The 24,299-nt window shown below is 44.1% G+C and overlaps 1 protein-coding gene and 1 long non-coding RNA gene across 3 annotated transcripts in view; one reads left to right on the forward strand and one right to left on the reverse strand.

The window, feature by feature from the left end:
* Positions 1–1,470: 1,470 nt before the first annotated feature.
* Positions 1,471–23,100, forward strand: INO80C (INO80 complex subunit C). The gene is made up of 5 exons (XM_019740839.2): positions 1,471–1,798; positions 11,904–12,014; positions 12,950–13,061; positions 13,956–14,023; positions 18,858–23,100. Exons 1-5 carry the CDS (start codon positions 1,643–1,645, stop codon positions 18,987–18,989), a joined length of 579 nt encoding a protein of 192 aa, XP_019596398.1. The 5' UTR covers positions 1,471–1,642; the 3' UTR covers positions 18,990–23,100.
* The window catches only part of LOC109452097 (uncharacterized), a 48,088-nt gene continuing 37,746 nt past the window's right edge, over positions 13,958–24,299 (reverse strand). Inside the window, exons 5-6 of one of the 2 annotated variants that reach the window (XR_012498767.1) lie at positions 14,612–14,876; positions 13,958–14,297 (exon numbers count right to left, since the gene is read on the reverse strand). This is a non-coding gene — a long non-coding RNA (uncharacterized LOC109452097). Of the gene's footprint in view, positions 14,298–14,611; positions 14,877–18,366; positions 18,661–24,299 lie in introns of those variants that run through there. The other variant, XR_012498768.1, reaches the window with a different exon arrangement.

Raw genomic sequence — 24,299 nt, forward strand, 5'->3', positions numbered from 1 at the left:
AACATTGTGTACTTCCAGGACTTTATTGGGGAACAGTGTGTACTTCCAGGACTTTTTTCCAAGTCAAGTTGTCCCTTCAGTCTTAGTTGTGGAGGGTGCTGTTCAGCTTCAAGTTGTTGTCCTTTCAGTCTTAGTTGTGGAGGGCGCAGTTCAGTGCCAGGTCCAGTTGCCATTGTTGGTTGCAAGAGGAGCAGCCCACCATCCCTTGCGGGGGTCGAGGAGTCGAACTGGCAACCTTGTTATGAGAGCCGGCGCTCCAACCGAGCCATCTGGCACTGGCCCATGTGGGAATCGAATTGGCAGCCTTTGGTGATAGAAGCATGGAGCTCCAACTGCCTGAGCCACCAGGCTGGCCCATGGGAGGGAACATTTTAACACTTGTAGGTTATTCCTTTCACAAAGGATAAAATATATCAGTAACATTATTACCAGTTTCCCTGTTTTTTCTCTCTCTCACCTCTAAGACATTCTGCTGCCTATTTCCTTCAAATGTATGGATTCATATACGGCACTTTCCTGTATTAGAACACAGTAACTTCAACTAATTACTGCAGAAGGTTAGTCATTAATGATTCATTAAAAAATATTTATAACGTACCAATGACTTGCAAGGTACTGTGACCTGGGAAAGATAAACAAAATATAACTGGCTTCTCTTCATAGCACTTACATTCTAGCAGAAGCCAAAAGACATTAACCAATTATAGCCCCCAGTTTAAGTCATAAAGGTTCTGAAGTATAGCGTACTGTGGCAAACAACAAGGGGGGGGGTGTTCCACCAAAGTTCATAAACAGGTTTTAGCAGATCTTTGACCTTCTTGAAATCTATATGTAAAATTTTGTCTATGCCTGTATTCATTTGGTGGGGGTGGGAGAGGAAGGATACCGTGTTTCCCCGAAAATAAGACCTAGCCAGACAGTCAGCTCTAATGCATCTTTGGAGCAAAAATTAGTATTAAGACCCGATCTTATATAAAACCCGGTATTATATTATATATATTATTATATTACACCCGGTCTCATACTATAGTAAATTAAGACTGGGTCTTATATTAATTTTTGATCCAAAAGACGCATTAGAACTTATTGTCCCGCTAGGTCTCATTGTCCGGGTAACAGGGTAGCATAGCTTACATGCTCAAAGAGGTCTGAGACCCATAAAAGGTTAAGAACCATCCAACCCTTCAAGTCCATCTGGGCACTACTGATACACAAACTTCTCTGCCAAAAGACAGTGACCAAGGGGAAAGCTAGCAGCATGGTGGACTAATGCACTGAGAATGACCGTACTTCTATTCTCAGACATCAAAAGTTATCCACCTTAGTTACGTGGGAAAAAAATTTTTTTAAACCTAGTTATTTTTTTAAAAAATCGCGAGATGTTCTATTCCCCAATCACGGGACTTCCAAGCACGTGGGAAAGCCAAAGTAGCAGGACGCGGGCCCTAAGACACCTTCCCGCCCTGACGGAATTGGCTGAACCGAGCTCCGCCTTTTAGATTTGCCCGAGAGAAGCCAGCTAACACTTTAGGAGTCCAGGCCGGGTTTTCAAGCATTAAGACGGAAGTAACTGCGAGCCGGAAGCCAGGGCCTTCGCAGGGAAAGAAGTGGGGAGGGGGGAGGAGGAAGACTCAGGGTAGGGATGGCGGCTCAAATTCCAATAGTGGCGACCACTGCCACTCCGGGGATAGCCCGGAACAGCAAGAAGAGGCCAGCCAGTCCTTCCCACAACGGCAGCAGCGCCGGGGGATACAGCGCCAGTAAGAAGAAAAAATCGGCCGCTTCTAGCTTTGCGCAGGTACGCTGTCACGCCACTAACCTGCGCGTGCCCGGTGGCCGTGCGGGGCGGGACGTGGGCTTCTGCGCGGGGCCGTGAGAGGCGGAGCGAAGGAGCGCGTTACGGAGTGGGCGCATGCGCAAGGCCAGGCTAGTTAGGGCGCATGCGCTGGGCTTTGTGGTCTCGCCTCTGGTAGGTTGGTCCCTGGTGCAGATAAAACCGTTTTAGGCTCCAGCAAAGAATTTTCAGCAAAAAGTTTTCAGCAGAGGAGTGGCTTGGTTAGATGACTGTTGTCTTGGTTCTTGTATTTTATTTAAAGTAATATAAGAGCCAAGATGGAGTGTGTTACTGTGTCTTTTCTAGCCACAGGGTGTGGCATTGTTCACCCAGAAAGATGTTTAGGGATGTTAACGGCCTGTCGTTTCTCCCACTGGTTATTAATAGTGTTTCACCCCGCTTTAAAAAGACTTCATTGAGGCATGACTTGCATACACTAAAATGCACAAAAGGATACAGATCAATGACTTACGTGTATACACTTATATGGCTACTACTCAGATGAAGATAGCATTTACCTTTCTAGGCACTACTGTCTTCCCTCCCTGTCAGAGGTAACCACTATTCTGACATTTCTTGCCAAATATTGTTTTTGCATTTTTGAACAAAATATAAATGGACTCACACACAACATAATATTCTTTTGGGTTTGTTGGGGTTTCTCTGTAAAACTGTTTTTGAGAGTCGTGCATTCATTCATGATATTACCTGTATCAATATATCTGGTACATTGTGTAAATATACCACGTCTGATGGACATTAGAGTTGTTTATGGTTTTTGGCTTATATGTATAAGCTACTCTGAACATTCCTCTACAAGTCTGTAGATACAGGCTTTCATTTCTCTTGGGTGAATGGATAGTAGTAGAATCACTGGATCATAAGATAGACACATATTTAACTCAAATTGTTAAACATCATTTTCCAACATAGTTGCACTGTTGTGCATTCTTAGCAGCAAAGTATGAGAGTTCTAGTTGTTCTAAATCCTCACCAATACTTGCCATCGTCCCCCTTTAGTTTTAGCCAATCTGATGGCTCTGTAGTTGTATCTCATTTTTGTTTTAATTTTTGTTTTTCTGATTACTTATTACTAATGATATCAGCCACCTTTTCAGATGCTTGTTGACCATTCCTGTATCTTGTGAAGTGCCTGATTTTTTCTAATTGGGTCTTTTTAAAAAATTATTAATATTTAGGAGTTCTTTATATACTCTTGATTGTAGTCCTTTGCCATTGTGAGTACTTCTTCCAGTATGTGCCTGATGCATTTTGATATTCAACTGTGCCAAGACTGAGGAATGTAGTCAGTACCTAGTGTGAGGAATGATTGTTTTGACTCTGAAGGTAGCATTGGTCCACTTCCCCTATAGCAAGCTTCAAAGAGTAGTCAAATGCCTTCAGGATGCTGGAAATTCCCAGTAACCCAACTTGGTGGAAATCACAAGTCTGGAGGCCTTAGCGCTCTCGCTGAGAGGATGGACTGCCTCAGTACTCCCTGTGGGTCTTCTCCATGTCAGCAGCCTCAGCAAACCCTCAGGCTGGAAAGAATAGGGCATTCTCTGGCATAGTGAATTCTGTTGTCTTTGCTGTCCTCTTCCCAGCTGGCGTTTAACTAATGAGGTATAGTTACCCTACTTCCACTCTCAGTATCCCATGAGGAAGGAAACAACTTGGCTTCTGTTTCCAGAGAGGAGTCTTAGGTATTTTTTTTCCTGCTCTACCATAGCCTTCCATCCTGGTTCCCTGTTTCACAGCATATGCAGGCATTAGCACCGTGCTGCCCAGAGGGCTGCCTGGAATCTGTCTGAGGTGACCGTTACCTACTCGTATGTCCCTTGCTCAACCTTTCTGTTCTGTTTCAGTTCAGTTCAATCAGCAAGAATTTATTGTATGTCTGTTATGTCCCCAGCATAATGCTTAAGACATTTCAAAGGATTATAGCTTGTCCCTGTCTTCCCAAAAATCTCCAAGGAGAAGAGAATGTTCATATATTGTATTAGTTTTCTATTGCTTTCGTAACAAATTACCACGAATTAACGGCTTAAGTGACCTATTTATTAGTTCATGGTTCTGTAGGTCAGAAGTGTTGATTCATCGTGACTGGTTTGTTCTCTGCTCAGGCTATCACAAAGCTGAAATCTGTGTTAGCTGGGCTGGTTTCTTGTCTGGAGGCTCTGGGAGAAAATCTTTTTCTCAGGCTCATTCAGATTGTTGGCAGAATTCAGTTTTTTGCAGCCGTAGGACTGAGGTCCTTCTCTCCTTGCTGGCAGTTTGCCACTGTCCTGGATTCCTTGCCACACGGCTTCCTCCATCTCCAAAGCCAGAAGAATTTCTCGTGCATCAAATCCCTCCCATGCTTCAAATGTTTCTGACTTCTCCTGTTCCTGACCCCTGCACCCAGATTTAAAGGGTTAAATCTGTGATTAGGGCATGCCCACCTTGGAAATCTCCTTTGTTTAAGGTCAGCTGACTTGAGACCTTAATCATATCTTCAAAACCCCTTCACAGTGGTACCCACATTAGTGTTTGCTTGAATTACTGGAAGAAGTGTGTGTACACCAGTGGTCAGGATTCTTCAGGGCCATCTTAGAATTCTACCTATCACATATATGAAATAAGTAGGGAAATACAGTGATTTCTAACCATGTACCAAAGTTGACTACAGTATTCTCTTGTGTTGGTGCCCTAATATGGCGGGACGTAGGAATATAAGGACTCATGCAGGCTATGATAGAGGCGAGGTAGGGAGGAAGAGGGACTTGAGGTGGACTTTGAAGGGTGTTGGGTTTGGATGGGGAGGGCCTTCCAGGGTGGCAGCTGTACACAGGTATCAGATGGCTCAAGGTTTTGTCAGTGGGAAATGAGTGTTTTTTATATAAATGATTGAATTTTTTGAGTTAAAAGGGACTTTACAGATCTTTCATCATCCAAATTTCCATACTTCAGTAGTTAGCTATTTTGTCATATAAAAAAATAGTGTCTGTAAAACTTTCATGGGATTTAAAAATTTACAAGGGATATTTACATAGATATTAGAATGCTGTTTGAAATTGGTGAAGTAATTTGATGGATTCTGAAGGTGGGTTTTAATTTCCAGAATGTACATTCTGTTTCTAAAGTAAAATTGAGTGAATAGATGAAATGTAAAGGGCTTTATGCTCGGACGTTCTCAGGAGTTGAAGGAAATATTTTGGATCCAAAAGTATTCTGATCAAAGCATTTATAGTGGTCTCCTTTACATCAGTCCTAGGAAAATAGTATTAAATAGTTTAACAGAACTAAAACAATTCTGTTTTGTTATTTCATCAGATGACTCTAGTTCAGTAGAAATTACTAAGTGTTTATGCTTGCTAAGTTGTACAAATTGTCACAGAATTACAATTCTGTGTTTGGATTTATATTTTCAGTGTAACTAATGTAGTTATTGACCAGTAATGTCATAATCTGGAAAGTGTCCATCTCCTATCCATTCTGGTTGTGATACTTTGAAAATGATTGGTGTTAACTTGGGCTGGAGAACAGATACACTGTGCTAAGGTGAAGGAAATCATGATAAATAATGATAAATGATATTTAATGGTCTTTTACTACATACCAGGCACTGTTCCAAGCACTTTCTAAGTACTGTCTCATTTAATCCTCAAAACAACCTTCTGTGAATTGTTATTCTACAAATAAAAGGACAGGAGCATAGAGAGTTTAAGGAACTTTCCCACTTGTCTGCCACAGCTGACAAGTGGCAGAGTCAGAATTGGAACCCAGGTAGGCTGTCTGGAGTCCACATTCTTTTTTCTTGACTGCCTCTTGATATTGGTCTTGTCAGTCTACCTTAGAAGGTAATTACATCTCTGATGTAACCAAATCCATGGTGCAGAGAAATGTTTCTTGGGGGAATTTTATTAGCTCAATATAAGGCGTTTTAGACTTTCAAAATGCCTATTCACGTTGATAAAATCTACAGGCTAGGGTGAACTCTTTGAATCTAGAATACTGTTAGATGTAAGTGGACATTTGATTTTTCAGTGTTAAGACAAAAGACATTTATTTCTCTGCTTTGTAATCAGACAGAATGTCCAAGTTATCCTTAATTCTGAGTCAGTTGTGCAGGCTACTCTCTGGAGAAACGAAGCCATTTGTTTGGGCTGCGCAGTTGGGTAGCAGTAAGGCTTCACTCACTTGTCTCAGTCCGGGAAGGCCTGGCTTTGATAGCATGCCAGGTTCCTCTTCCCTGGGGCTGACATTAGCTGTATTAGTGCTAAGTGTTATGTTTTTCCTCTTCTTAGCGTGCGCATGTCTCGGTGTGGGACAGTTTATCTCGTAAAGTCTCTTAGTGTTACAGTGGTGTAGTGATATGGAAACTACATCATATTAGGTTTTATTTTATTGCATCCCTGCCTCACAGACTTAATCGTCCTTTTGACTGAAGGTCTCTCCTTCTCATACCGTCACTGATAGACACAGGAATCTCAGCTCTGCCGAAGCCCAGCAGATGGGAAGAATGAGGGCGCAGTAACATGGAGGGCGGAGTTAAAGAGGAAAGAAAAGCAGAAAACCCAGTTCTGGGCCCTGAGTGGGGTATTCTTTTGGAGCCTGGTCAGAGGGAAGAGGGCCCTGACTGTTTCAGAGGAAGTGCAGCTCTGGACTGATGCAGCTCACTGCACCTCAGGACGGCTTCCTTTCTCTGCCCCGTCTTCAGCGTGAGTCCTCAGTGGGGCTCTGGCCTGCTGACCAGGGACGAGAAGAGGATGGAGTGGCCACACGAGCAGAGCAGGAGAGGTTGGTTTTGAAAATGAGTGCATGAGTACGTCATCCTCATTCCCTGACTCTTCTCCAGCATGCCACCTGGAATGGTGAGGCCGACTCTGGCCCTCTCTTCCCACCACCTTGCCCGTCCTCTCGGCAGATGCACCTGCCGCATGGTGCATCCTGTCTCCTGGCTGAGCTCCCGGACCTTCCAACCCAGAAGGACTTGGTGAGGTGCCTGCTTTTCTTAGTGGCTTCTGGGGCAGCACTGCCTGCCCAGGTCTCAGTGAGGCATTTCTACCTGTCAGTGTTCTCCTGGGTCTCCCAAGGCCTGAGAACAGCCTACGTCAGAAGAATGCCCTGTATTCCTTCCCAGGATTTCACTGTGCCTTTGACCTTCTCCACTGGGAATCAGAGAAGAGACATGAACAGAAAGGGGAAAATGTAGTGTGTCTGCCAGTAGTTCAGGCAAAGAGATAAAGCTAATGCCACTGCTTGAGGATGGCAGCACCGTGAGCTGGGTGTGTTCTGTGGATGGTTCTGTAATAACCATGGAGGCCTTGGGGCCTGGTTCTTCATTCCCTTTGGCATCTTCTCTTTGCTTCTGTAGCAGTTCTGTTTGTTTATTTTCTCCCAGATGGAAACAACATTATATAAGTAGTTTTTCTTTATGAAAAACTCAATACAATCGAAACTGAAAATGTGTCTGGCCCCAGGAAATCTCTTTCACATTCCGCCTGTTTTCCCTGAGTTGTCCATAGCTGTCCTGGTTCTTCTGTTCTGATGGGATGCTCACTGCGTAGGGTTGTTATTCTCTCTCTCACTTAATTTAGGTCACCCTGTAGGCCCAGCCTCATGAAGCCCACGCCTATCGGCCTTTCCTCCCTGAGGAGTCTTGTGGTACACCCTTAATAAATCGTTAGATTCCTCGGGAGAATGGCCCCTTCTAATACTGGCAGGTGACCTGCTTTCCTCCTGTGCCTCCCGGCCAGCGGGCCAAAATCCCTCCTTCTCCCCTGTGTGGCCACCTCTGGAAAGAGCAGGTGACTGTCACTCTTTTCGACCTGCATGCCAGCTCCGGCTTCCTCCTCAAGTTCTGTGGAGCTCCTGGCTCGTGGGTTCAGGTTACCTGTACAAACGGGTAACCAAACTGTTTTTCAGTGACTGCACCCTGTTACATTATCTCAAGCAATGTATGAGGGTTCTCATTTCTCCACATCCTTGCCAATACACGTTATGTTTTTGATTATAGCCATTTTAGTGGGTGTGAAATACCTAACATCGCTGCGGGTTTGATTTACATTTCCCTAGTGACTAATGATGTTGAGCATCTTTTCATGTGCTCGCTGGCCATTTGTGTATCTTCTTTGAAGAAACGTTTTATTGAAATCTTTGCCCTTTTAAAAATGGAATTATTTGTCCTTTTGTCGTTGAGTCATAAGAGTCCTTTATATATTTGGGTTAGTATTATTTATTTTGTTGCGCAAACTGTCTAGATTTGGCTAGTGGGAACTTTTCAGACTGGCTCCTGTTGCTTTAACATACCTCCATCATTTTTTGAGTGCTGCTAATGCACTGAGTTGTGTCCCCCCAAGATTCATATGTTGTAGTCCTATCCCTCAGTACACCTCAGAATGTCACTGTATTTAGAGCTAGGACCTCTGAAGAGGTATTTAAGGCTAAATGAGGTCATAAGGGTGGGGCCCTAATCCAATATGACCGGTTTCCTTATAAGAAGAGGGAGAGACACCAGGGAGGCACGTGTACAGAGGAAAGGCCATGTGAAGACACAGTGAGGAGATGACCGTCTACCAGTCAAGGAGAGAGGCCTCGGGAGGAATCAAGCCTGCTGGCACCTCGATCTTGGACTTCTAGTTTCCAGAACTGTGAGAAGAGACATTTCTGTTGTTTACATCACTCAGCCTGTGCTACTTTGTTATGGCAGCTCTAGCAAACTGATACAGTAGCTTTTCCTACTTTCTGGTACCACAAAGGTCATCTTATACTTTCCTGTCCCAGCCCGGGAATCAGCCATTTTTTCAAGGATCACTCGTTCTTGGAAAATATTATTTAGAAACCAAGGTCTGAACAGTGATGTGCGTATTGTTCATTGCTTCCAGCCCTGTCAGTGGAGAGAACTAGGAAATAGAGGTATGTGTGTATAACAACACGCCCCCAACACACACAGCTCTGTATCGTTTCTGTGTTTGTCTGTGTGTATGTGAAAAACCCTGAGTTCATATTGAGAACCTCTGAAAGCGAGGTTCGTTCTAGCTTTCCCTCATTCCGTATTTACTTCATCTTAGAATACATATAGTGTCAGAATTACTAGCCTGTACCCTTGTGAGAAACAAACCTACCAATTGTTTATGGTTCTTTTGCCTTTAACCTTAGGTTATATTGTCAAAACACTGTGTTTAAAGTGACTTCTCCCTTCCTCCCCTTCAGTGTGGTTATTCTTCATTCCAAATGCAGTTAGGTTGATTTGGTTTCGTTTGTATTTCATTTTCTCTGTCTGCTTGCTGCATCCTTATTGGCTTTATTATTATTAATTATTTTTGTATGTGAAACTTTAACATGGTTCAAAAGGGCAAAACTCGACAAAAGGTTCTACATAGAGAAGTTTTACTGCTCTCTCTTCCCTTCCCATCTCCCTGTCCTTTCCACCCTCTTCCCTTGTGCCCCAGAGGTCACCAAGCCCAGTTGTTTCTGAATTATCCTTCCTATGTTTCTTTGCGTTGGGTCCCTGCATCCCACCCAGAGACGATTCCTTACAGTGAACTCCTGAGCACATACATCGTAAATATTGACGCTGGCATTTAGTTATTTAGCCACGCTATCTTCTCCCTTAACTCCAGTCACTCGGTCAGTTAACCTGTCAGTGAGGATTTGGTACTTACTCTGTGCCAGGCAGGGGACAGAAGACTAAGCCATAGAGTGAAGCAGATGATTTGTCCCCTCTGTGCTTTCTCACTCTCTGACTTTCCTCCTCTAATCCACTCACCTGTCTCCTTTGTCTCTCCTTCTTCTGATCTGTTGTTCTCTGCCTATTTCAAAAGTTGCTGCGTTTTCATTGACTAAGACATAAATACAAACTATCAATCATATATCCAAATTATAATAGATATTACTCAACACAAAATAGTCAACACAAAATAACATTGACAACCGGTTACTCCAGTAACATTGGTTAATGATTAAATGTGATGGGAAAAATCAAATCTTCCTCATCATTGGGCCCCCAGGACACATGTACCTGGCAGAAATGCTGTGATCATGAGGGAAAAATCACAAGGGCAATAAAAGTTATGTACAAAATGCTAAGTCTAATTTTTGTTGTAAAATTAAATCTGACATGGACCCATCCAGATGAAAGTAATTTTGGTGAAATGTATATAAAAATGGAAAAATTGAATACATTTTGTGCTGTATAGAAAATGACTCAATGGATTTTTCACCAGAAAATACAAAATACAGGAAAGAGGGAGAGCAAGAGGCGAGGCTAGAGAGAGGCTCAGAATTTGTTCCTACTCGCTAGGGCAGCAGGAGCCAATGACCAGTTGTAAGTATGGGGGTGCAATCAAGCTTGCACTTAAAAGATCGTCAGTGACTGCTGTAGAGAATGGAGTGAACAAGACGTGCACTACAGAATCACTCTTCTGAAGCTTATGCTGAGGAAAGTGCCACATAAGGGCAAAGGACTGTGGGAGGGAGGAGTGGGTAGAGAGAGGGAGGGAGGGAAGGAAGAGAAGAAAGACATCACTTGTGGCTACAGATGGTAGGAAAAGGAAGAAAAATTGGAGGCCTCTTAGTTCTTCGTGAGCTGACATTTGAGCTGGGTCTTGGAGGGGAGAAAGGTTAGGCAAGGACCGTGAATGGACTCCTTGGCTGGAGTCCAGGCCCATGTGCAGAGACCCTGGAATGGAGTCTGGGCAGATGTGTGAGAAGACACTGTTCCGAGAACTGTTGAGCAGAGTGAGTGGTCCCTGTTTCTCCCGGTCTCCTTCCTCCCACAGGGATGGTGGAGTGGAATATACACACACACACACACACACACACACACACAACCAGATCTCTCTTACACTGCTGCTGGGAGTGTGAGAGTGCAACCATTTAGGAAAATTATTTGGCAGTTTCTTATAAAGTTAAACATATGCTTACCCTATAACCCAACCATTCCATTGCTAGGTATTTACCCAAGAGAAGTAAAAACACATGTCCACACAAAGGCTTGTACAGATATTTCACAGCAGCTTTATTTATAATAGCTGAAGACTGAAAATGACCTAATTTCATCCATAGGAAAATGGATAAAAAATTGTGGTACGTCCATACAGTAGAATACCATTCTGCTGAGTAGTATACAAATTCAGTGAAACGAACTACTGATCTAAGCAACAGCATGGAGGAATCTCAGAAACTTTCTTCTGAGCTAAAGAAGCTAATGTGGTAGACACCAGAACAGTGTTTGCCCCTGAGGGTGGAAGGTATTGACTAGGAAGAGGCATGAGAGAACTTTCTGGGATGATGCCAATGGATTACACAAGTGGAAACATGTGGCAAAACTCATGAAACCTACACTTCAGATCTGTGCATTTCGCTCTACTTAAATTATATATCAATAAAGAAACAGTTTATTGCAGTCTGGGAAGATTGGAAATTGCGTTACAAATCAGAAGTGGTTTCTTACTATTTTGTTTGTTTTTCCGTTGTGATTGTTAGCTTCAGAGGTTTTTTTTTTTTGTCTTAAAGCATATTAGCCTGCTTGTCAGAGCTCTCCGGCCACAGCCAGCTGACCCTCTGGTTTCCTCGCCCTCTGTTCTCCTTCCTCAGAATGCCCACGTCCTGTTGTGCCCGTTAAGCAAACGAGCTCTCGCCTGGTTCCTGTAGCTGATGAGACCCTTAAAGGGGCTGGACCTTTTCTGTCTTAATGTTTCAATGTATATAGTTCAACAAGATCAGCAGGAACAGGGTCCGCATGGTGTCATGGAGAGCCTGTTTTTTTCTGTAAATTGGGGATAAATAGTACTACTAGTAGTTGTCAGAGTTAAATGAGCCAGCTCAGGTAGACGTATCTCTATGCTCAGCACATCGTGGGGCCAGAAAGCATGACAGCTGGGGTCCTGGCTGTCTCTCCTGTGGCCTCTGCACAGCAGCTGCTGCTGCCACTCTGGTGTGACCTCTGTGCAGCCACCTGCTGAGGCTCTGGACACACTGCCTTCCCTCAAGTGTCCTGTGGTATCGTCTTATGTCTCGTTGAGAGCTGAGTTAGGGAATGCATCTAGAAGAAACTGACTTCCTACTATTCCTATTATATTTTAAGGGTATCAGCATGGAAGCCATGAGTGAGAATAAAATGGTGCCCTCTGATTTTAGCACAGGACCTATGGAAAAAACTGCTAAACCTTTGCCATTTAAGGATCTCAACTTTGTGGTAAGCATCTAAGGTATTTTATAAATAAAAAACCAAACCGCCACCCCTTGGCTTCTGATTGTGCTGGCGTGCAGCCCAGGTGGCACGGCTGTCCCCTTCTCCATCAACCTAGTTGCCACCCTCTCTGTCATGGGCTGTTGTGGGAGGGGTGGAGGCAAGAGAAGAAGGGCACTTCCTCTAAGTAAATCTAAGCTATTGTGCAGTGAAGTAGAAGTAGCACAATAGCTTAGATTTCTTCCTTTTGTTCTCGTGGGATATAATAAATGAGTGATTCAGATTACACCATTAAAAGTTCATTTTTCATTAATTAGTTTTAAAAATACAATATTGCCAGTGCCTGCAACAGACTTTGGTATTCTTTTCCATTTTATTTTGTCACCTTCACAGGACAAAAGAAAACAAAAATTTCCAGAAGTCTTGCCTGCCATGATTGTGCCTTACTTAGGTTTTCCAGGATCACCAGTAATTTGCAAGGCAGAGACTTGCCCTCGGAAGGGCGTTTAGGGATGTGGTCATGAGTTTAAATCTAACTTTGTGGTAAATTCATTTGAAAGTAACGAGAAATTCATGAGTGAATTTTATAAAGTTAGACCCAATAAAAGATGGGATTTTTTATGTGAATGTAAAAAATAATAATAATAACCTTTTATTTCTACTCCACTCACTCACTCAGTCACTCATGGGTTTTGACAATCCCAAAGCATTGCTTTTTATAAGTAAGGTTAAAGTGTACAATGTAATAAGTAAGATTAAAGTGCACAGTGTAATACATTTTTTTTAAAAAGCCTTAGGGGTACAAATGATTGCTGACAGAATGAGGGTTATGACAGAGTGCAGTTAGGAATAAGCATAAATGTCAGATTCTGAAATGTCAGATTCTGAAATGGTAGTTTCCATTGATTTTTGTTTCTTCTAATCCATGCTTTTAATTCGAGCACTCAGGCCATGGTGGTGCAGTAGCTGGCAAGAAGAACAGAACCTGGAAAAACCTGAAACAAATCCTGGCTTCCGAAAGAGCATTGCCGTGGCAACTGAATGATCCGAACTGTAAGCTGTCTCGAGCCTTCTGGGAGTTTATAGTGTTCAGACTCGTAACTTCTTATAACAGACCTATATCATTGTGTTTGCATGAATGTAGGAAATAGTTTTTAGCTTAGGAATTACATAGTGCCATCAATACAGGGAAATAATGTGTACATTTGCTCATAACTTGATTAGTGTTGAATCTGTTTTGTCTTGGAGGTGTGGTTTTGAGAGTCACTGTTAACATTTCAATCTGGAGAAATAGGTCCTGATGTGATAATATTGGTGTTTCTGTTTGACAAACTTATTCAGACGTCTGCTCTTAAACTTTGTTTCCAAGAACAAGGTTGCCCAAGATTTAGGAGGTTTTTTACTGACCAACTTACAGGCCAGTTCTGTTTTTCTCTCTGAGCCGGTGTTTTTCAGAGTAAACGCTTTACGCGGCAGTATTTCCAAATCTGTGTAAAGCACTGTTATATGTTCTGTGCAACTTCATTGGAAAGTACAGGTAAAAGTCTTCACCTCCTGTCCCACTACACGTCTTTCATGGGGTGACTCAGACGGCTGACAAGTGAGCTAGTCAGTTGTGTGGGTGTGGACCTTCCAGTGTCTGGACGCTCAGATGCAGGCAGTGGGTTGTTTGGCATCTCATCACTGTCAGCCCATGTAGCCCGAGACAGTGAGAGTGGCTTGTGGGCAGATGAGCTGTCTATTGGTGGTTCTGGGTAGAGGGTCCCTGGGGCCAGGGCAGAGCTAGCTCCGGAGCCTGTACTTGGTCTGTGGCATACTGCATCATTTCCCCCAGAGAACTCTGTGAGTGCTTAATCATAAAATAAAATTTAGATGAAAAGGGAAGGGATCTGAATGTTTTAAAGCCACTTTAGTTAGCTTCCTTTTCTTTCTTTTTTCCCCCTCCAGACTTCAGTATTGATGCTCCTCCGTCCTTCAAACCAGCTAAGAAGTATTCTGATGTGTCAGGTCTTCTGGTGAGTGTAATTACATGTCAATGTCTATGACATTGAATTGAAAGGAAGATTTCACAGTACTGTCTGCTTAGACAGTGTTGAATATTGACCACCATGGGTCCTGCCTGGAGCCTGTATACTTTGAATAGGTAGTAGGTTTGTGCTGAAGCGTTCATGCATTTATTTTAGAGTGGCTGCCCCTTGGGTCACCCATGTGGGCAACCTGGAGACTGGATTGCTCCAGAAAGCAGGAGACCCAAGTTTCACTTCCTCTTCCTCTTCCTCTGCTTGTTAACTATATGAAAGATACACACACACACACACACACACACACACACACACGTATATGTATACTTACATATGTATATATATATACACGTTATATGTTTCATGTATATGTTAACTACATAAAAAAACAATTATTTCTTTTTTACTGCTCAATGTTTAAAAACTACCTGCAATTTAGAGATGATTGTATTTTTTTAAAAAAATATTTAAACTTCTCTAAAGAGGCACTACGGTAAAGGTAGAGATTTTCAAACATATCTTAAGCACCAGAACCCCCTTTGCAAATGAAATCTTTTACAGAATCCCCTGGAGTTCACTTACCCACTGTGGTCCCTTGTGGATCTGGTCCTCTGTTCTTCTCCCTGCTCCCCACCACAGTGACCCCCAACGTGCTTCTGGGGAACACAGTTTGAAAACCAGCGGTATAATTGGGTGAATAGGACTTGGGCAAGTCGCTGAACCTCGAAAACCTGAGAGAGCCTCCGTTCTTTCCTTTCTGAATGTAGATGAAGGGTGGAACTTTCAGTTCGCCTTCTTCCTCCTTCTTTATCACTGTTCAGTTTGGAAGATGGGCTTTTTTCCATAACTATAGAAATAATGAGTCATTTCACTTTTAAAAATTCATCCACATCATTTAAATGCTTTACATTTTTATGAAAATATGTGACTCCAACTTCTGTAACAAACTGACTAAATTAATGGTACACATTTTACATTGGGAAGGATTTCAGTTTTTATTTTTGAAAATAGTGTTAGTTATACTCTGAATTAGTCATAGATTTAGCTTTTCCTCCAGAAAGCACACACTCCTCGGTATTCTACAAACTTTTTAACATAGATCCTTAAAACACAATGATCCTAAAAAATGATAGGGAGAAGAAGTGCTATAAAATGGCCTGTGTGTGTGGTGGGTTCTGGCATCCATTCATGGCATGCATCTCCTCTTAAAGGTCCCCTGAGGGGACTTCACCTTGAGAGAAATGTTGTAGCCTTATGCTGTCTCCTGTCTACTATCTGAAAATAGTTGCCTCATATACTTGACCCTTTTTAATAGTTGCAGAAGAGCTAGCTTGCCACCAGTTACTCTCTTATGACCCAAAGTGGAAATCCCTCCCTGTACCATTTTGCGCTGAGTTTGTAGAAGCTCAGTTGATGGCTTCTACTTGGAAGGTGCGCTCTTGGATGGTAGCTTTATCCTTACCATTATCAGGCAGCTCACCTGCTAGTGCAGTGGTTTTCCCACATGAGGAGGCCTGAGACGCATCATGAGAAGCATTGTTCAGGCCCCTTTATGCCATCGGCAAAGGACTTGTCATGTTATACATAACCTAAAACCTCCTGCCCCACTGTATGTAGAATTAAGAAATTCTGAATATACAAAGAACTCTACCAAATCATTGAAGGAAAATCCCATAGAAGAATTGGCTAAAAGGATATGAATAGACAATTACAAGGAGGAAATACAGATGACCAATAAGTAGATGTTGAACCTCACTATTAATCAGGAAAAAGACTCATCAGGTAGGGAGTGTCACCAACACAGAGAAATGGGTATCCTAGTACATTGCTGTTTTGAGGTGGGAATCTAGAATATATTGGTATGGATTCTTCTGAGGACTGTTTCACACTACCTACTGGGACAAAAAAGCAAAAGCCTATGACCCAGCAATGTGCCTTCTAGGCAGCTCCCTAGAGAAATAGTGTCTACAAGGAGCTTCATGCAGAAATGCTTCTGAGAAAATGTGTTAGCAAAATATTGGAAACAACATAAAGGTCAATCGATGGGAGGGGGTGTTTTCATACTCTGCTGAGAGCTTGATGTATATGTTAACAGCGCGGATAAACTTCTAAGATGTATTATTTACCAAAAGGTGCAAAGCAGTATAGGCTGCATGATACCACCTAAGTAAAAATCAACACACACTCACGAAAAAATACAGGGTCATTTCCCTGGTGTGTTCACATACGTGTGTGAGGGTGTATATAAACAAGGTCTGGAAGGGTGCCCACCTAGCAATGGTTTCCTCAGGGAAGGCAAAGGACTTTGGATGGTAGACAGTGGTAGAAGGGGACTTGAGTCTTACTTATAATGTTTTCTTTTTCTAGAGGAAAATATATTCATCTGTTAACGTGTATAAAGTTACGCAATTTAAAAATGAAGCCTAGCTCATATTTACGCTGACCCACTGGTTCCCAGCAGGCCAAGTGACTGTTTCCCCTGTGCTGGGCATGGCAGGAAGGCATGCGGGGGTCACCCCTGTGTGTAGCCCTTGTTACAAAGCTATGGAAAGTATTGCGGCTCTGGGAGAGACGGGGGAGCAGTGAATACTGCCTGTGACCCCGCCAGCGAGGGAGGCCTGAAAGCTGCTGCCTGCCCTCCTGGGAGGCAGCCTTTGTTTCATTCAGGCTCCAGGGCTGGAATCCGGAGGAGGTTCTGACTGCAGGAGTGCAGTTCTTTACTTGTTCAACTCTGTGGTGTCACATGGTGTCCTCCCCTCTGTTCAGAATACTAGGTCAGGTCCAGTCTGTGCAAGTTCTTGTTGCTGACCTTTTGGTTGGTGCCACAGTATCTCTGTATTCTGCATTATTTATTCTAAGTCGCCTTGGCAGTGAGGTCTGAACTTGGGCAGGCTGGCTCAGCACAGCTTGGTGGTGGGAGTGAGGCCGCCACAGGAATGGAGCCTGCTGGCCTGGTTCCTATATGGAGACTGGCTGATCAAAGCCCGCTGCACGTGCCTGCGCCCCTGCTGGGAAACACAGGGCAGCTCCCCCGCCAGCTAGCTCATCTAACTGCCTCGTGGCCAGGAGCCTCCAAAGGGATTTGTTGCTGTTTCTCTATTGAAGCCTTCCTTTATATTACTGTCATTGAAGGAAATGTGGTACAGGAAGGCAATATCTAGATCAAGCCAAAGGATCACAGTTTTATTTTATTATAGAGCTTTAATCAATCTTAGTTTTTTAGAAATAACCCCCCTTCCTGACACGCATTCGGATGTTAAATACCTACGGAGGTCCCCAGTGACGGAGCTGAAGACTTTAAGAGTATGAGAAACATATGACTCAGTTCCCCTCAGCTCATTGCTTCTTTAGGCCCCTCCCTGATTAAATCACAGTGTAGCTGCGTCTCGGTCCACAGAGATGACCAACCTCAGAGCAGACAATCCACAATGGAGTAATTGGACGTTATCTGTCTAGACTTTAATGGCATCTTTTATAATTTTTTTAAAGGAGCTCCAAATGACTCACTCTCATGTTTTCTGCTTCAAAATGTGCGGAAGACATGTGCCTTGAGGTATATAGTGAGTGGATTATTGTCTCCACTCTGCACATGGGAAAACCAGACCAGAAGAGAATTTTGATACGGAAACAAGGTCTCTTTTCTGTGATGGTCCTGATTGTCCATTTGTTCGTTCATTCATTCATCCATTCATTCAACATTTGCTGTGCAAACACTGACTGAAGGCCCACTGTGAGCTTTGCATTGCACTAGGAGCTGGGACCAATGATAAGCACACCACAGGCTTCCTGCCTCAGGAAATGCAAGTAAAAGCAACGGAGATAGCATTCCAAGGGAGACACATATGGTGAGGTGACAGCTGACCGTGAGGGAGGTTCTGACCTCCTGTGGGGAGGCAGATAAGGCTTCCCTGATGATGGGACTCTGGGAGCTGAGTCCTAAAGGATAAACAGGTGATTACTGAGCACAGTGGGCCGGGCTGGGGGCCCCTCCCAAGGAAAGGGCAAATGGGGCATGACAGGAGGGAAGGGCTTAGAGCCAGGGTAGTTGGAACCAGCGAGTGAGGACATATGGGAGTGAGGACATGTGGTGAGGAAGAGGCTCGGGAAGGAGGAGGGCCGGGCCTGCTGGTAAGGACTGAGGAGCCATGCTGAGGACTTGGCCTTTGTCCCGAGAACAGAGAAGAGCCATTGAGAGGTTTCATGAAGAAAAAATGAGCAGAAGTACAAGTAGCAAAGACGACCCTGACTGAAGTTGTAGGATGGCCATCCCTTCCAGTGCAAGAGTGGGTATGGGTGGCCAGTCCAGCACTGAGTGAAACCCAGGAAGCTGTGTAAGTGGCAAGGGGAGGGGCTGGAAGAGTGGAGAAGAGTGTGCTGGGAGCAGGGAGGGTGGCAGGGAGGGGCGGGTGTGCCAGCGTGCCTGGAGGTGCCTCTCCCTGCCTTGGGGAACAGACCTGGAACTTTTGTTTGAAGCAGATGGGAGTTTGAAGGCAGGGATCGGAGGGATGATCATCATGAATTCAATTTTGGACCTGTTGCTTGTAGCCCTTGAGGCAGCAACCAGAAGAATCCTAGTGTCTGATGTAGTTATTCCTCTTCCTCCCATCCATACACTGAAGTATTTCTCAAGTCTGGGAAGATGAACAAGTTTTTGCCAAAGTGAGCAATTTAGTGTTCTTGGTGACAGAGTAAGACATGATGAAAATATATTATTTCACTGTCAGTAAAATAGAAAAAAAAAAATTTAAACTTGAACTTAAAATATTCCTCACCACCACCACCACCACCACCAATTCTCTGCCCTTCTCTGTGCCTATTTCCCACCCAGGCGAACTACACTGACCCCCAGAGCAAGCTTCGCTTCAGCACCATTGAAGAGTTTTCCTACATTCGGAGGCTGCCATCTGATGTTGTCACAGGTTACCTGGCCCTGAGAAAGGCCACAAGCATCGTTCCCTGAGCCTTGAGAAGTGAAGGTGAAGTGCAAAACTGTTTCAGAAGCAGACTTTGGACTCATGGTTTTGTTTCATGGAAACAAACTCATTCTGCTGTCAATCTGGAAATGTCAGTGTTGTGTCTTGGAAAGAATGTTTGGCTTTAATTTAAGTGGGTTTTTTTTTTCCTCTCTATGATTTTCCTCCAAGTGTGATATTTCCTGTTGAGTTGAATTATACTTCATTTGTTGCCTCACGTAAAGTTGTTTGACAAGAAAATACAAAATTGTGCTTTTAATTTAACCCAAGTACATCCCCGAATTTTGGCTTCAAAGTTGTGCACTCTCTTATAACACATTTAAAGTCTCTGTAATGAATCCTGACAACACGGCTGGATTATTCCTGGTCCTAGTGACTCCCTCTTTCGAGCATAGTTTTTCTCTTTGATCAGAATGCTTGGAAGAAGCCCAAGATTGGGACTGGAGCAGAAAGGGCTGCATAACTCATCTTGTCACACTGGGCTGGTCCTCTCGCCCTGTACCTCAGCCTGAGAATCAGCCTCTCCTCCCAGCCTCCAGAACCAGAGGGATATGTGTCTGTTATTTAAGTCACCCAGTCTGTGGCATTTCATTGCAGCAGGCCAAGCTGACTAAAACCGATTTCTGGAGGTGTGGATACAAACATTGACACCCTTTCCGAGAAGGGCTTTTGTCCTGATCCAGGACGCGGCCCTTTGAGCAAAGCCTGTTCCGGAATGACAGTGTTTGCTCCCCCATCCTATGGAAAGTACTCTGGGGCCAGAAGGAGAGTGTGGAGGTGTGCCCCAAGCCTCTCTGAGCCCTACTCTCCCAGTTCTTTAGGGAAGACAGTGGAACCAGACCTTGGGGTGTCTGGGCCAGAACTGCCTCTACTTTGGGGGGTTAGGCACCCAGGTGCCTTTTCTTTCTGAGAGAAAGCCCCTTCTGTACCCCCACTCCAGGCTTAAAGAAAAACAAGGCTGCGAGCAGCCAGCTGGGCAGGTGGCAGCTGCCCGGAACCCGGCTGCCTTTTCTCCAGACGCAAAGCAGCCCCTGTGTTATTCAGCACCTCAATATCTAGTGGAAAGTGCTGGAGGGGTGCTGTGTGACTTCCCAGCCCCACAAAAAGGGACTGAGGTGATGGCAGGAGAGGTGGGGAACCTTCCCTAAGCCCGTGAGCACTAAGGCATTTGAGCCTCTGGTGCAGGGTTCTCAAACCCGAATCAGAATCACCTGAGGCCTTGTGGTGACAGCCTGGGAATCTGATCCCGCAGTCGGGGATGGCCCCGGAATTGGCACTTCTCCCAACGGCGCTGATGTTACTGGTCCAAGGACCTCACATTAAAACCCACAGCTGAAACTGAGTTCTCTGAAAGACCAGAGGCTGCTTGGGTGCCTCTCGCCCCTGCACCTCCTGCCAGCAGTCAGCCTAGGAAAATGCCCCCGTTTCCCTTTTGGTGAAATGGAGTAAGTGAGTCAAGAGCCCTTCCTGCTTTGCTTCTACATTCTATGATACAATGAAAACTTGGGGCAGGTGCACTTTTTTCCCATTAAGGTCCCCCAAATTGGATAGAGCCCCACTGACACTGTTCTAACTCTTGACAGCTGACTGCCAGGTGCTACTTCAGACCTGCCTGTTCAGTCTCCTGGGCCAGGATCCAAGATGAAAAAGAATCTCTGCCCTGTATATGTCCACTGACTGTTGCCCCTGCAGGCCTCTCAGAGTTTCTGGGCGTGTGTGTGCTGGGAACCCTCTTTCAGAGTCACCTGGGACTCACTGAAATGCAGAGTCCTGGGCCACACATTGTAGACCTGACCTATGCAGGGAATGGGGCCCAGGCATCGGCATTTGATAAATACCGTGAATGTGACTCACAGAAGTGTGAGAACTGCCACTTGCAGGCAGAGGGGAAGCACGTGTGCCGGACACCTGGCTCCCTACTTTCCTGTTCCCCTGCTGGGCTGTCCTTGCCAGTCTCTTTTTGACAGAGAACTGAGTTCCGAAGGTCAGGTCATTCCACTCACCCCCAGCAACAGGGGGCCCGAGCTGAGCCAAACTAAACTTCAAGCTGTGACCGGGTCCCACACTCAGTCCTCCTACAGATTTTGGAACAGGCGGGCAATCTTGTACTGCAGCTGCCCTTGCTGGCCAGGCCTGAGCCAGCGGTTCTCAGCCCTGGCTGCACGTTAGCTTCACCTGTGTTGGGGGGGAAGGAAGCGGGGGATTCTGATTCAACCGGCCTGAGCTGGGGCCTGGGCAGAGTCTTTTTTAAACTCTCCAGGTGAGTCTTACGTGCAGCCATTGTTGAGAACCCTTGCTGTAACTACAAAGAGTATTTCACATAGGGTATGTTTTCTTCACAGATCAGCTGGCTGTTTCCATCTCAGGACCCTGGGCAATTTGGAGGGGGCAGGTGTGTGTGTGTGTGTGTGTGTGTGTGTGTGTGTTTAGGATTCCTTTTTACACAGCCTCCCAGCACAGCAGTAAATATGAATGCCACTAATGACTCCTTCCTCTTCCATCCTTACCCCCTACCTTCAGTCAGCCCCAAATCCCCTCTTCTTTTCTCACATTCCCCTTCCATCTGCCCTGTTCCTACTCAGCTTCAGGAGCATGTCACTTCTTGCCTGGACATTTCAGTGTCCTCCTAACTGCTCTTTCTGATAGGCGGATCCCCACCCCTCTACTTTCCCTTATGCCATCAGAGGGCCTTTCCACAACTTTGGATGAGAACTTGACTTTGCCCATCATGGCATATCTACTGGTGATTCTGTCTCAGACACCTTGTTAATTCTGGCATTGGCCTGTAGGATCCAAAGGATAAAGTCAGCCTCTTAAAAGAGAAAACAATTAGCTGAGAAACCAGATTGTTTCCTTAAGACGAAACTGAAGTCCAATCTGCTGTAAGTGGAGTTGAACTCTTTCTCAATATCTGATACTTGTCTTCACTTTAAGAGGAGAGCAATCTATTATTGGTGTAGGGACAGAGTCCCAGAGAGCAGTTTCCAGGCTCTCACCCTCACATGGCAAGGTGCTGGCTTGATTATTAGATGGCCAACAGCTGTAAACTAGTTGGCCATCAGCTGTAACCAGTTAGCCATTAGCCACTAATATAACTGCCGTGGCTACCCTGGCAAGGGAGTTGGTTAGTTGGTTGGCAGAGAAGCAGATGGCAGGGTGTGGGTCGTATGGCTCCTGCTTCCTGTGTCTCCAACCCAGCCGCCAGCGAGAATATAGTGGTATGACTCCCCTATCTATGGCTCCGTGGGTGTTCCTATTTGGCCTCACCATATTCTGCGTTCTGGTACGAGGAGTGGGAGCTGAGACCCCGCGTGGCAATTGGGCATAGTTTAGAACTGCCTGTCATGTTGGACACATGCTTTCCAGAGCGTGGAGCAGTCTGTGTGGATGACTGGGACCCATTTTGCCCCCATCTCCCAAGTTAAAGTATGCATGCATCTGGATTTTGAATATATTTTGTAATTGGGCCTAAAGAGTTTTCAATGAGGAATCTCTCATTTTTGAATCCCTGGCCATTGGAGACATCAGTCACTTGATTCTGTTTCTAATGACTTATAACTGTGAGTTGGGAGTGCTTAGCTTAGTAAAAATAAAGGGTAAAGAAAGAAACCAATGGAGTCTGAAGTAAATAAACCTGACAAAATTGGACAGATGCTTTGGGAAGAGATTAAAAATGATGTCCTTACAAATGCATGAGATGATTAGTGTTATTTAAAATAACGTTCTATCTGATAGAAATGTGTGGGTCCTATTTGGATCCTGATTCAAACAAAAAAAATTTTTGAGACAATTGGAAATTTGATATTTGATGATATTTAGGAACTTTATGGATACTTTTAGTTGTAAAAATGGTCTGATAATGTTAAAAGATTCATATCTTTTAGAGACACATACTGAAATATTTATGGATGGAATGATAATATCTGGGATTTGCTTCAGGATAATATGGGAGAGAGGAAGTGGATGGGAGTAGTGTTGAAACAGATTGGCTGCGAGTCAATAATTGTTGAAGCTGAGTGATGGGTACACGGAGGTTCATTATACTATCCTACTTACATATGTTTGAATTTCTCCATAATAAAAAGGTTTTTAAAAACATGTGATGTTTTTATTTCTAAACATTGTGATGCATTTTTTACCTGAAAGTGGTGGTCTGCATTAGCTTGAAGTGGCTTGTGGAAGCTAAAAGTTTGAGAAATGCTGCCTGAACAGTATGAGGTCTTGAATAGAGGGAATACCCGTGCCTAAAGCATTTCACAAAGAACGGGTTGAAAGAAAACAACCACAAGGCAGGTGAAGTTGCCCCCTTGATGTTCTTAACAGAGGTCTTCATGTGTGTTCTGTTGGCTGTAAGAGTATTTCCTGTGTAGAGGTAGACATGGGAGTGGAGAGGCCAAAAGTTTCTCCTGGGTTATAAAGAAATTGTGCTAGAGTTGGTTTGGGATGCATTAGAATGACTGATTATGGTTTGAGAAAATACCTGTAGATCAACTTCCTGATAGAATCTGCAATATTTTTATATCTACACAGAGAAGGAAATTAGATCATCAAAGAACTAAGCACATGGACAAACTGGTTTGGTTCAAAGAGTTGCTTTCATTGAATTTCATCTGGTTTATGCTTTTGTGCTTATATTAAGAAATTGCATTGAGAGAGGTGAGGAGACACAGCCCTACAAAAATCCTTATTTTATCTGTTGTAGAAATAACGCCCTAGAGCCCTGCAGGCGAGCTGCTTGGTTTGGCACCCAGACATGGAGACTGATAGCTTAGGTTTTAATCTCCTTTTTACAATTGACTAACTCTCTGGTCTTGGGCAATTACTAACTTGCTCTCAAATTCTCAGTTTCTTTATCTGTAAAATGAACATCATAATAGTATCCACCCCACACGATTGCCAGGATCAATTGAGAAAATGTCAGAACAGCATTTAACTCAGTTTCTGGCCAATGTGCCCAGCAAGTGTAACAATGATCACTCACTTCTCTCTGGTCTCTGTGTTAGAAAGGTGGATCTTTTCCTGACTTACTGGGAGACGTGTACCTTCCATCTGATTTTTTTTTTCTCTCTTTTCTATGGCTCCTAGGACAGTTAGATCCAAATTTTCAGCCTACTTATAGTAACCAAATAACATCATCTGATCGACATTTCCGTGTGCGCCTCTCATTGCTGGCTCCATCAGCTTCCCCTTGTCTTCTTCATTGCTTATTTTGGTCATTTTTCCATCCTTCACTCTGTATTTTTATAAGCTGGCTCAACATTTTTATGCAGCACGGGAGGGAGTAAATAAATAGCTAA

Source organism: Rhinolophus sinicus, linkage group LG09 (genome assembly GCF_036562045.2).
Source record: "Rhinolophus sinicus isolate RSC01 linkage group LG09, ASM3656204v1, whole genome shotgun sequence".
Lineage (NCBI taxonomy): Eukaryota > Metazoa > Chordata > Mammalia > Chiroptera > Rhinolophidae > Rhinolophus > Rhinolophus sinicus.

Bases quoted from the DNA above. Each gene is read 5' to 3' on its own strand.
- INO80C (XM_019740839.2), top strand. From the start codon at position 1,643: ATGGCGGCTCAAATTCCAATAGTGGCGACCACTGCCACTCCGGGGATA. The intron at 1,799-11,903 runs GTACGCTGTCAC...TTATATTTTAAG, and splicing joins CCGCTTCTAGCTTTGCGCAG to GGTATCAGCATGGAAGCCAT. The intron at 14,024-18,857 runs GTGAGTGTAATT...TTTCCCACCCAG, and splicing joins CTGATGTGTCAGGTCTTCTG to GCGAACTACACTGACCCCCA.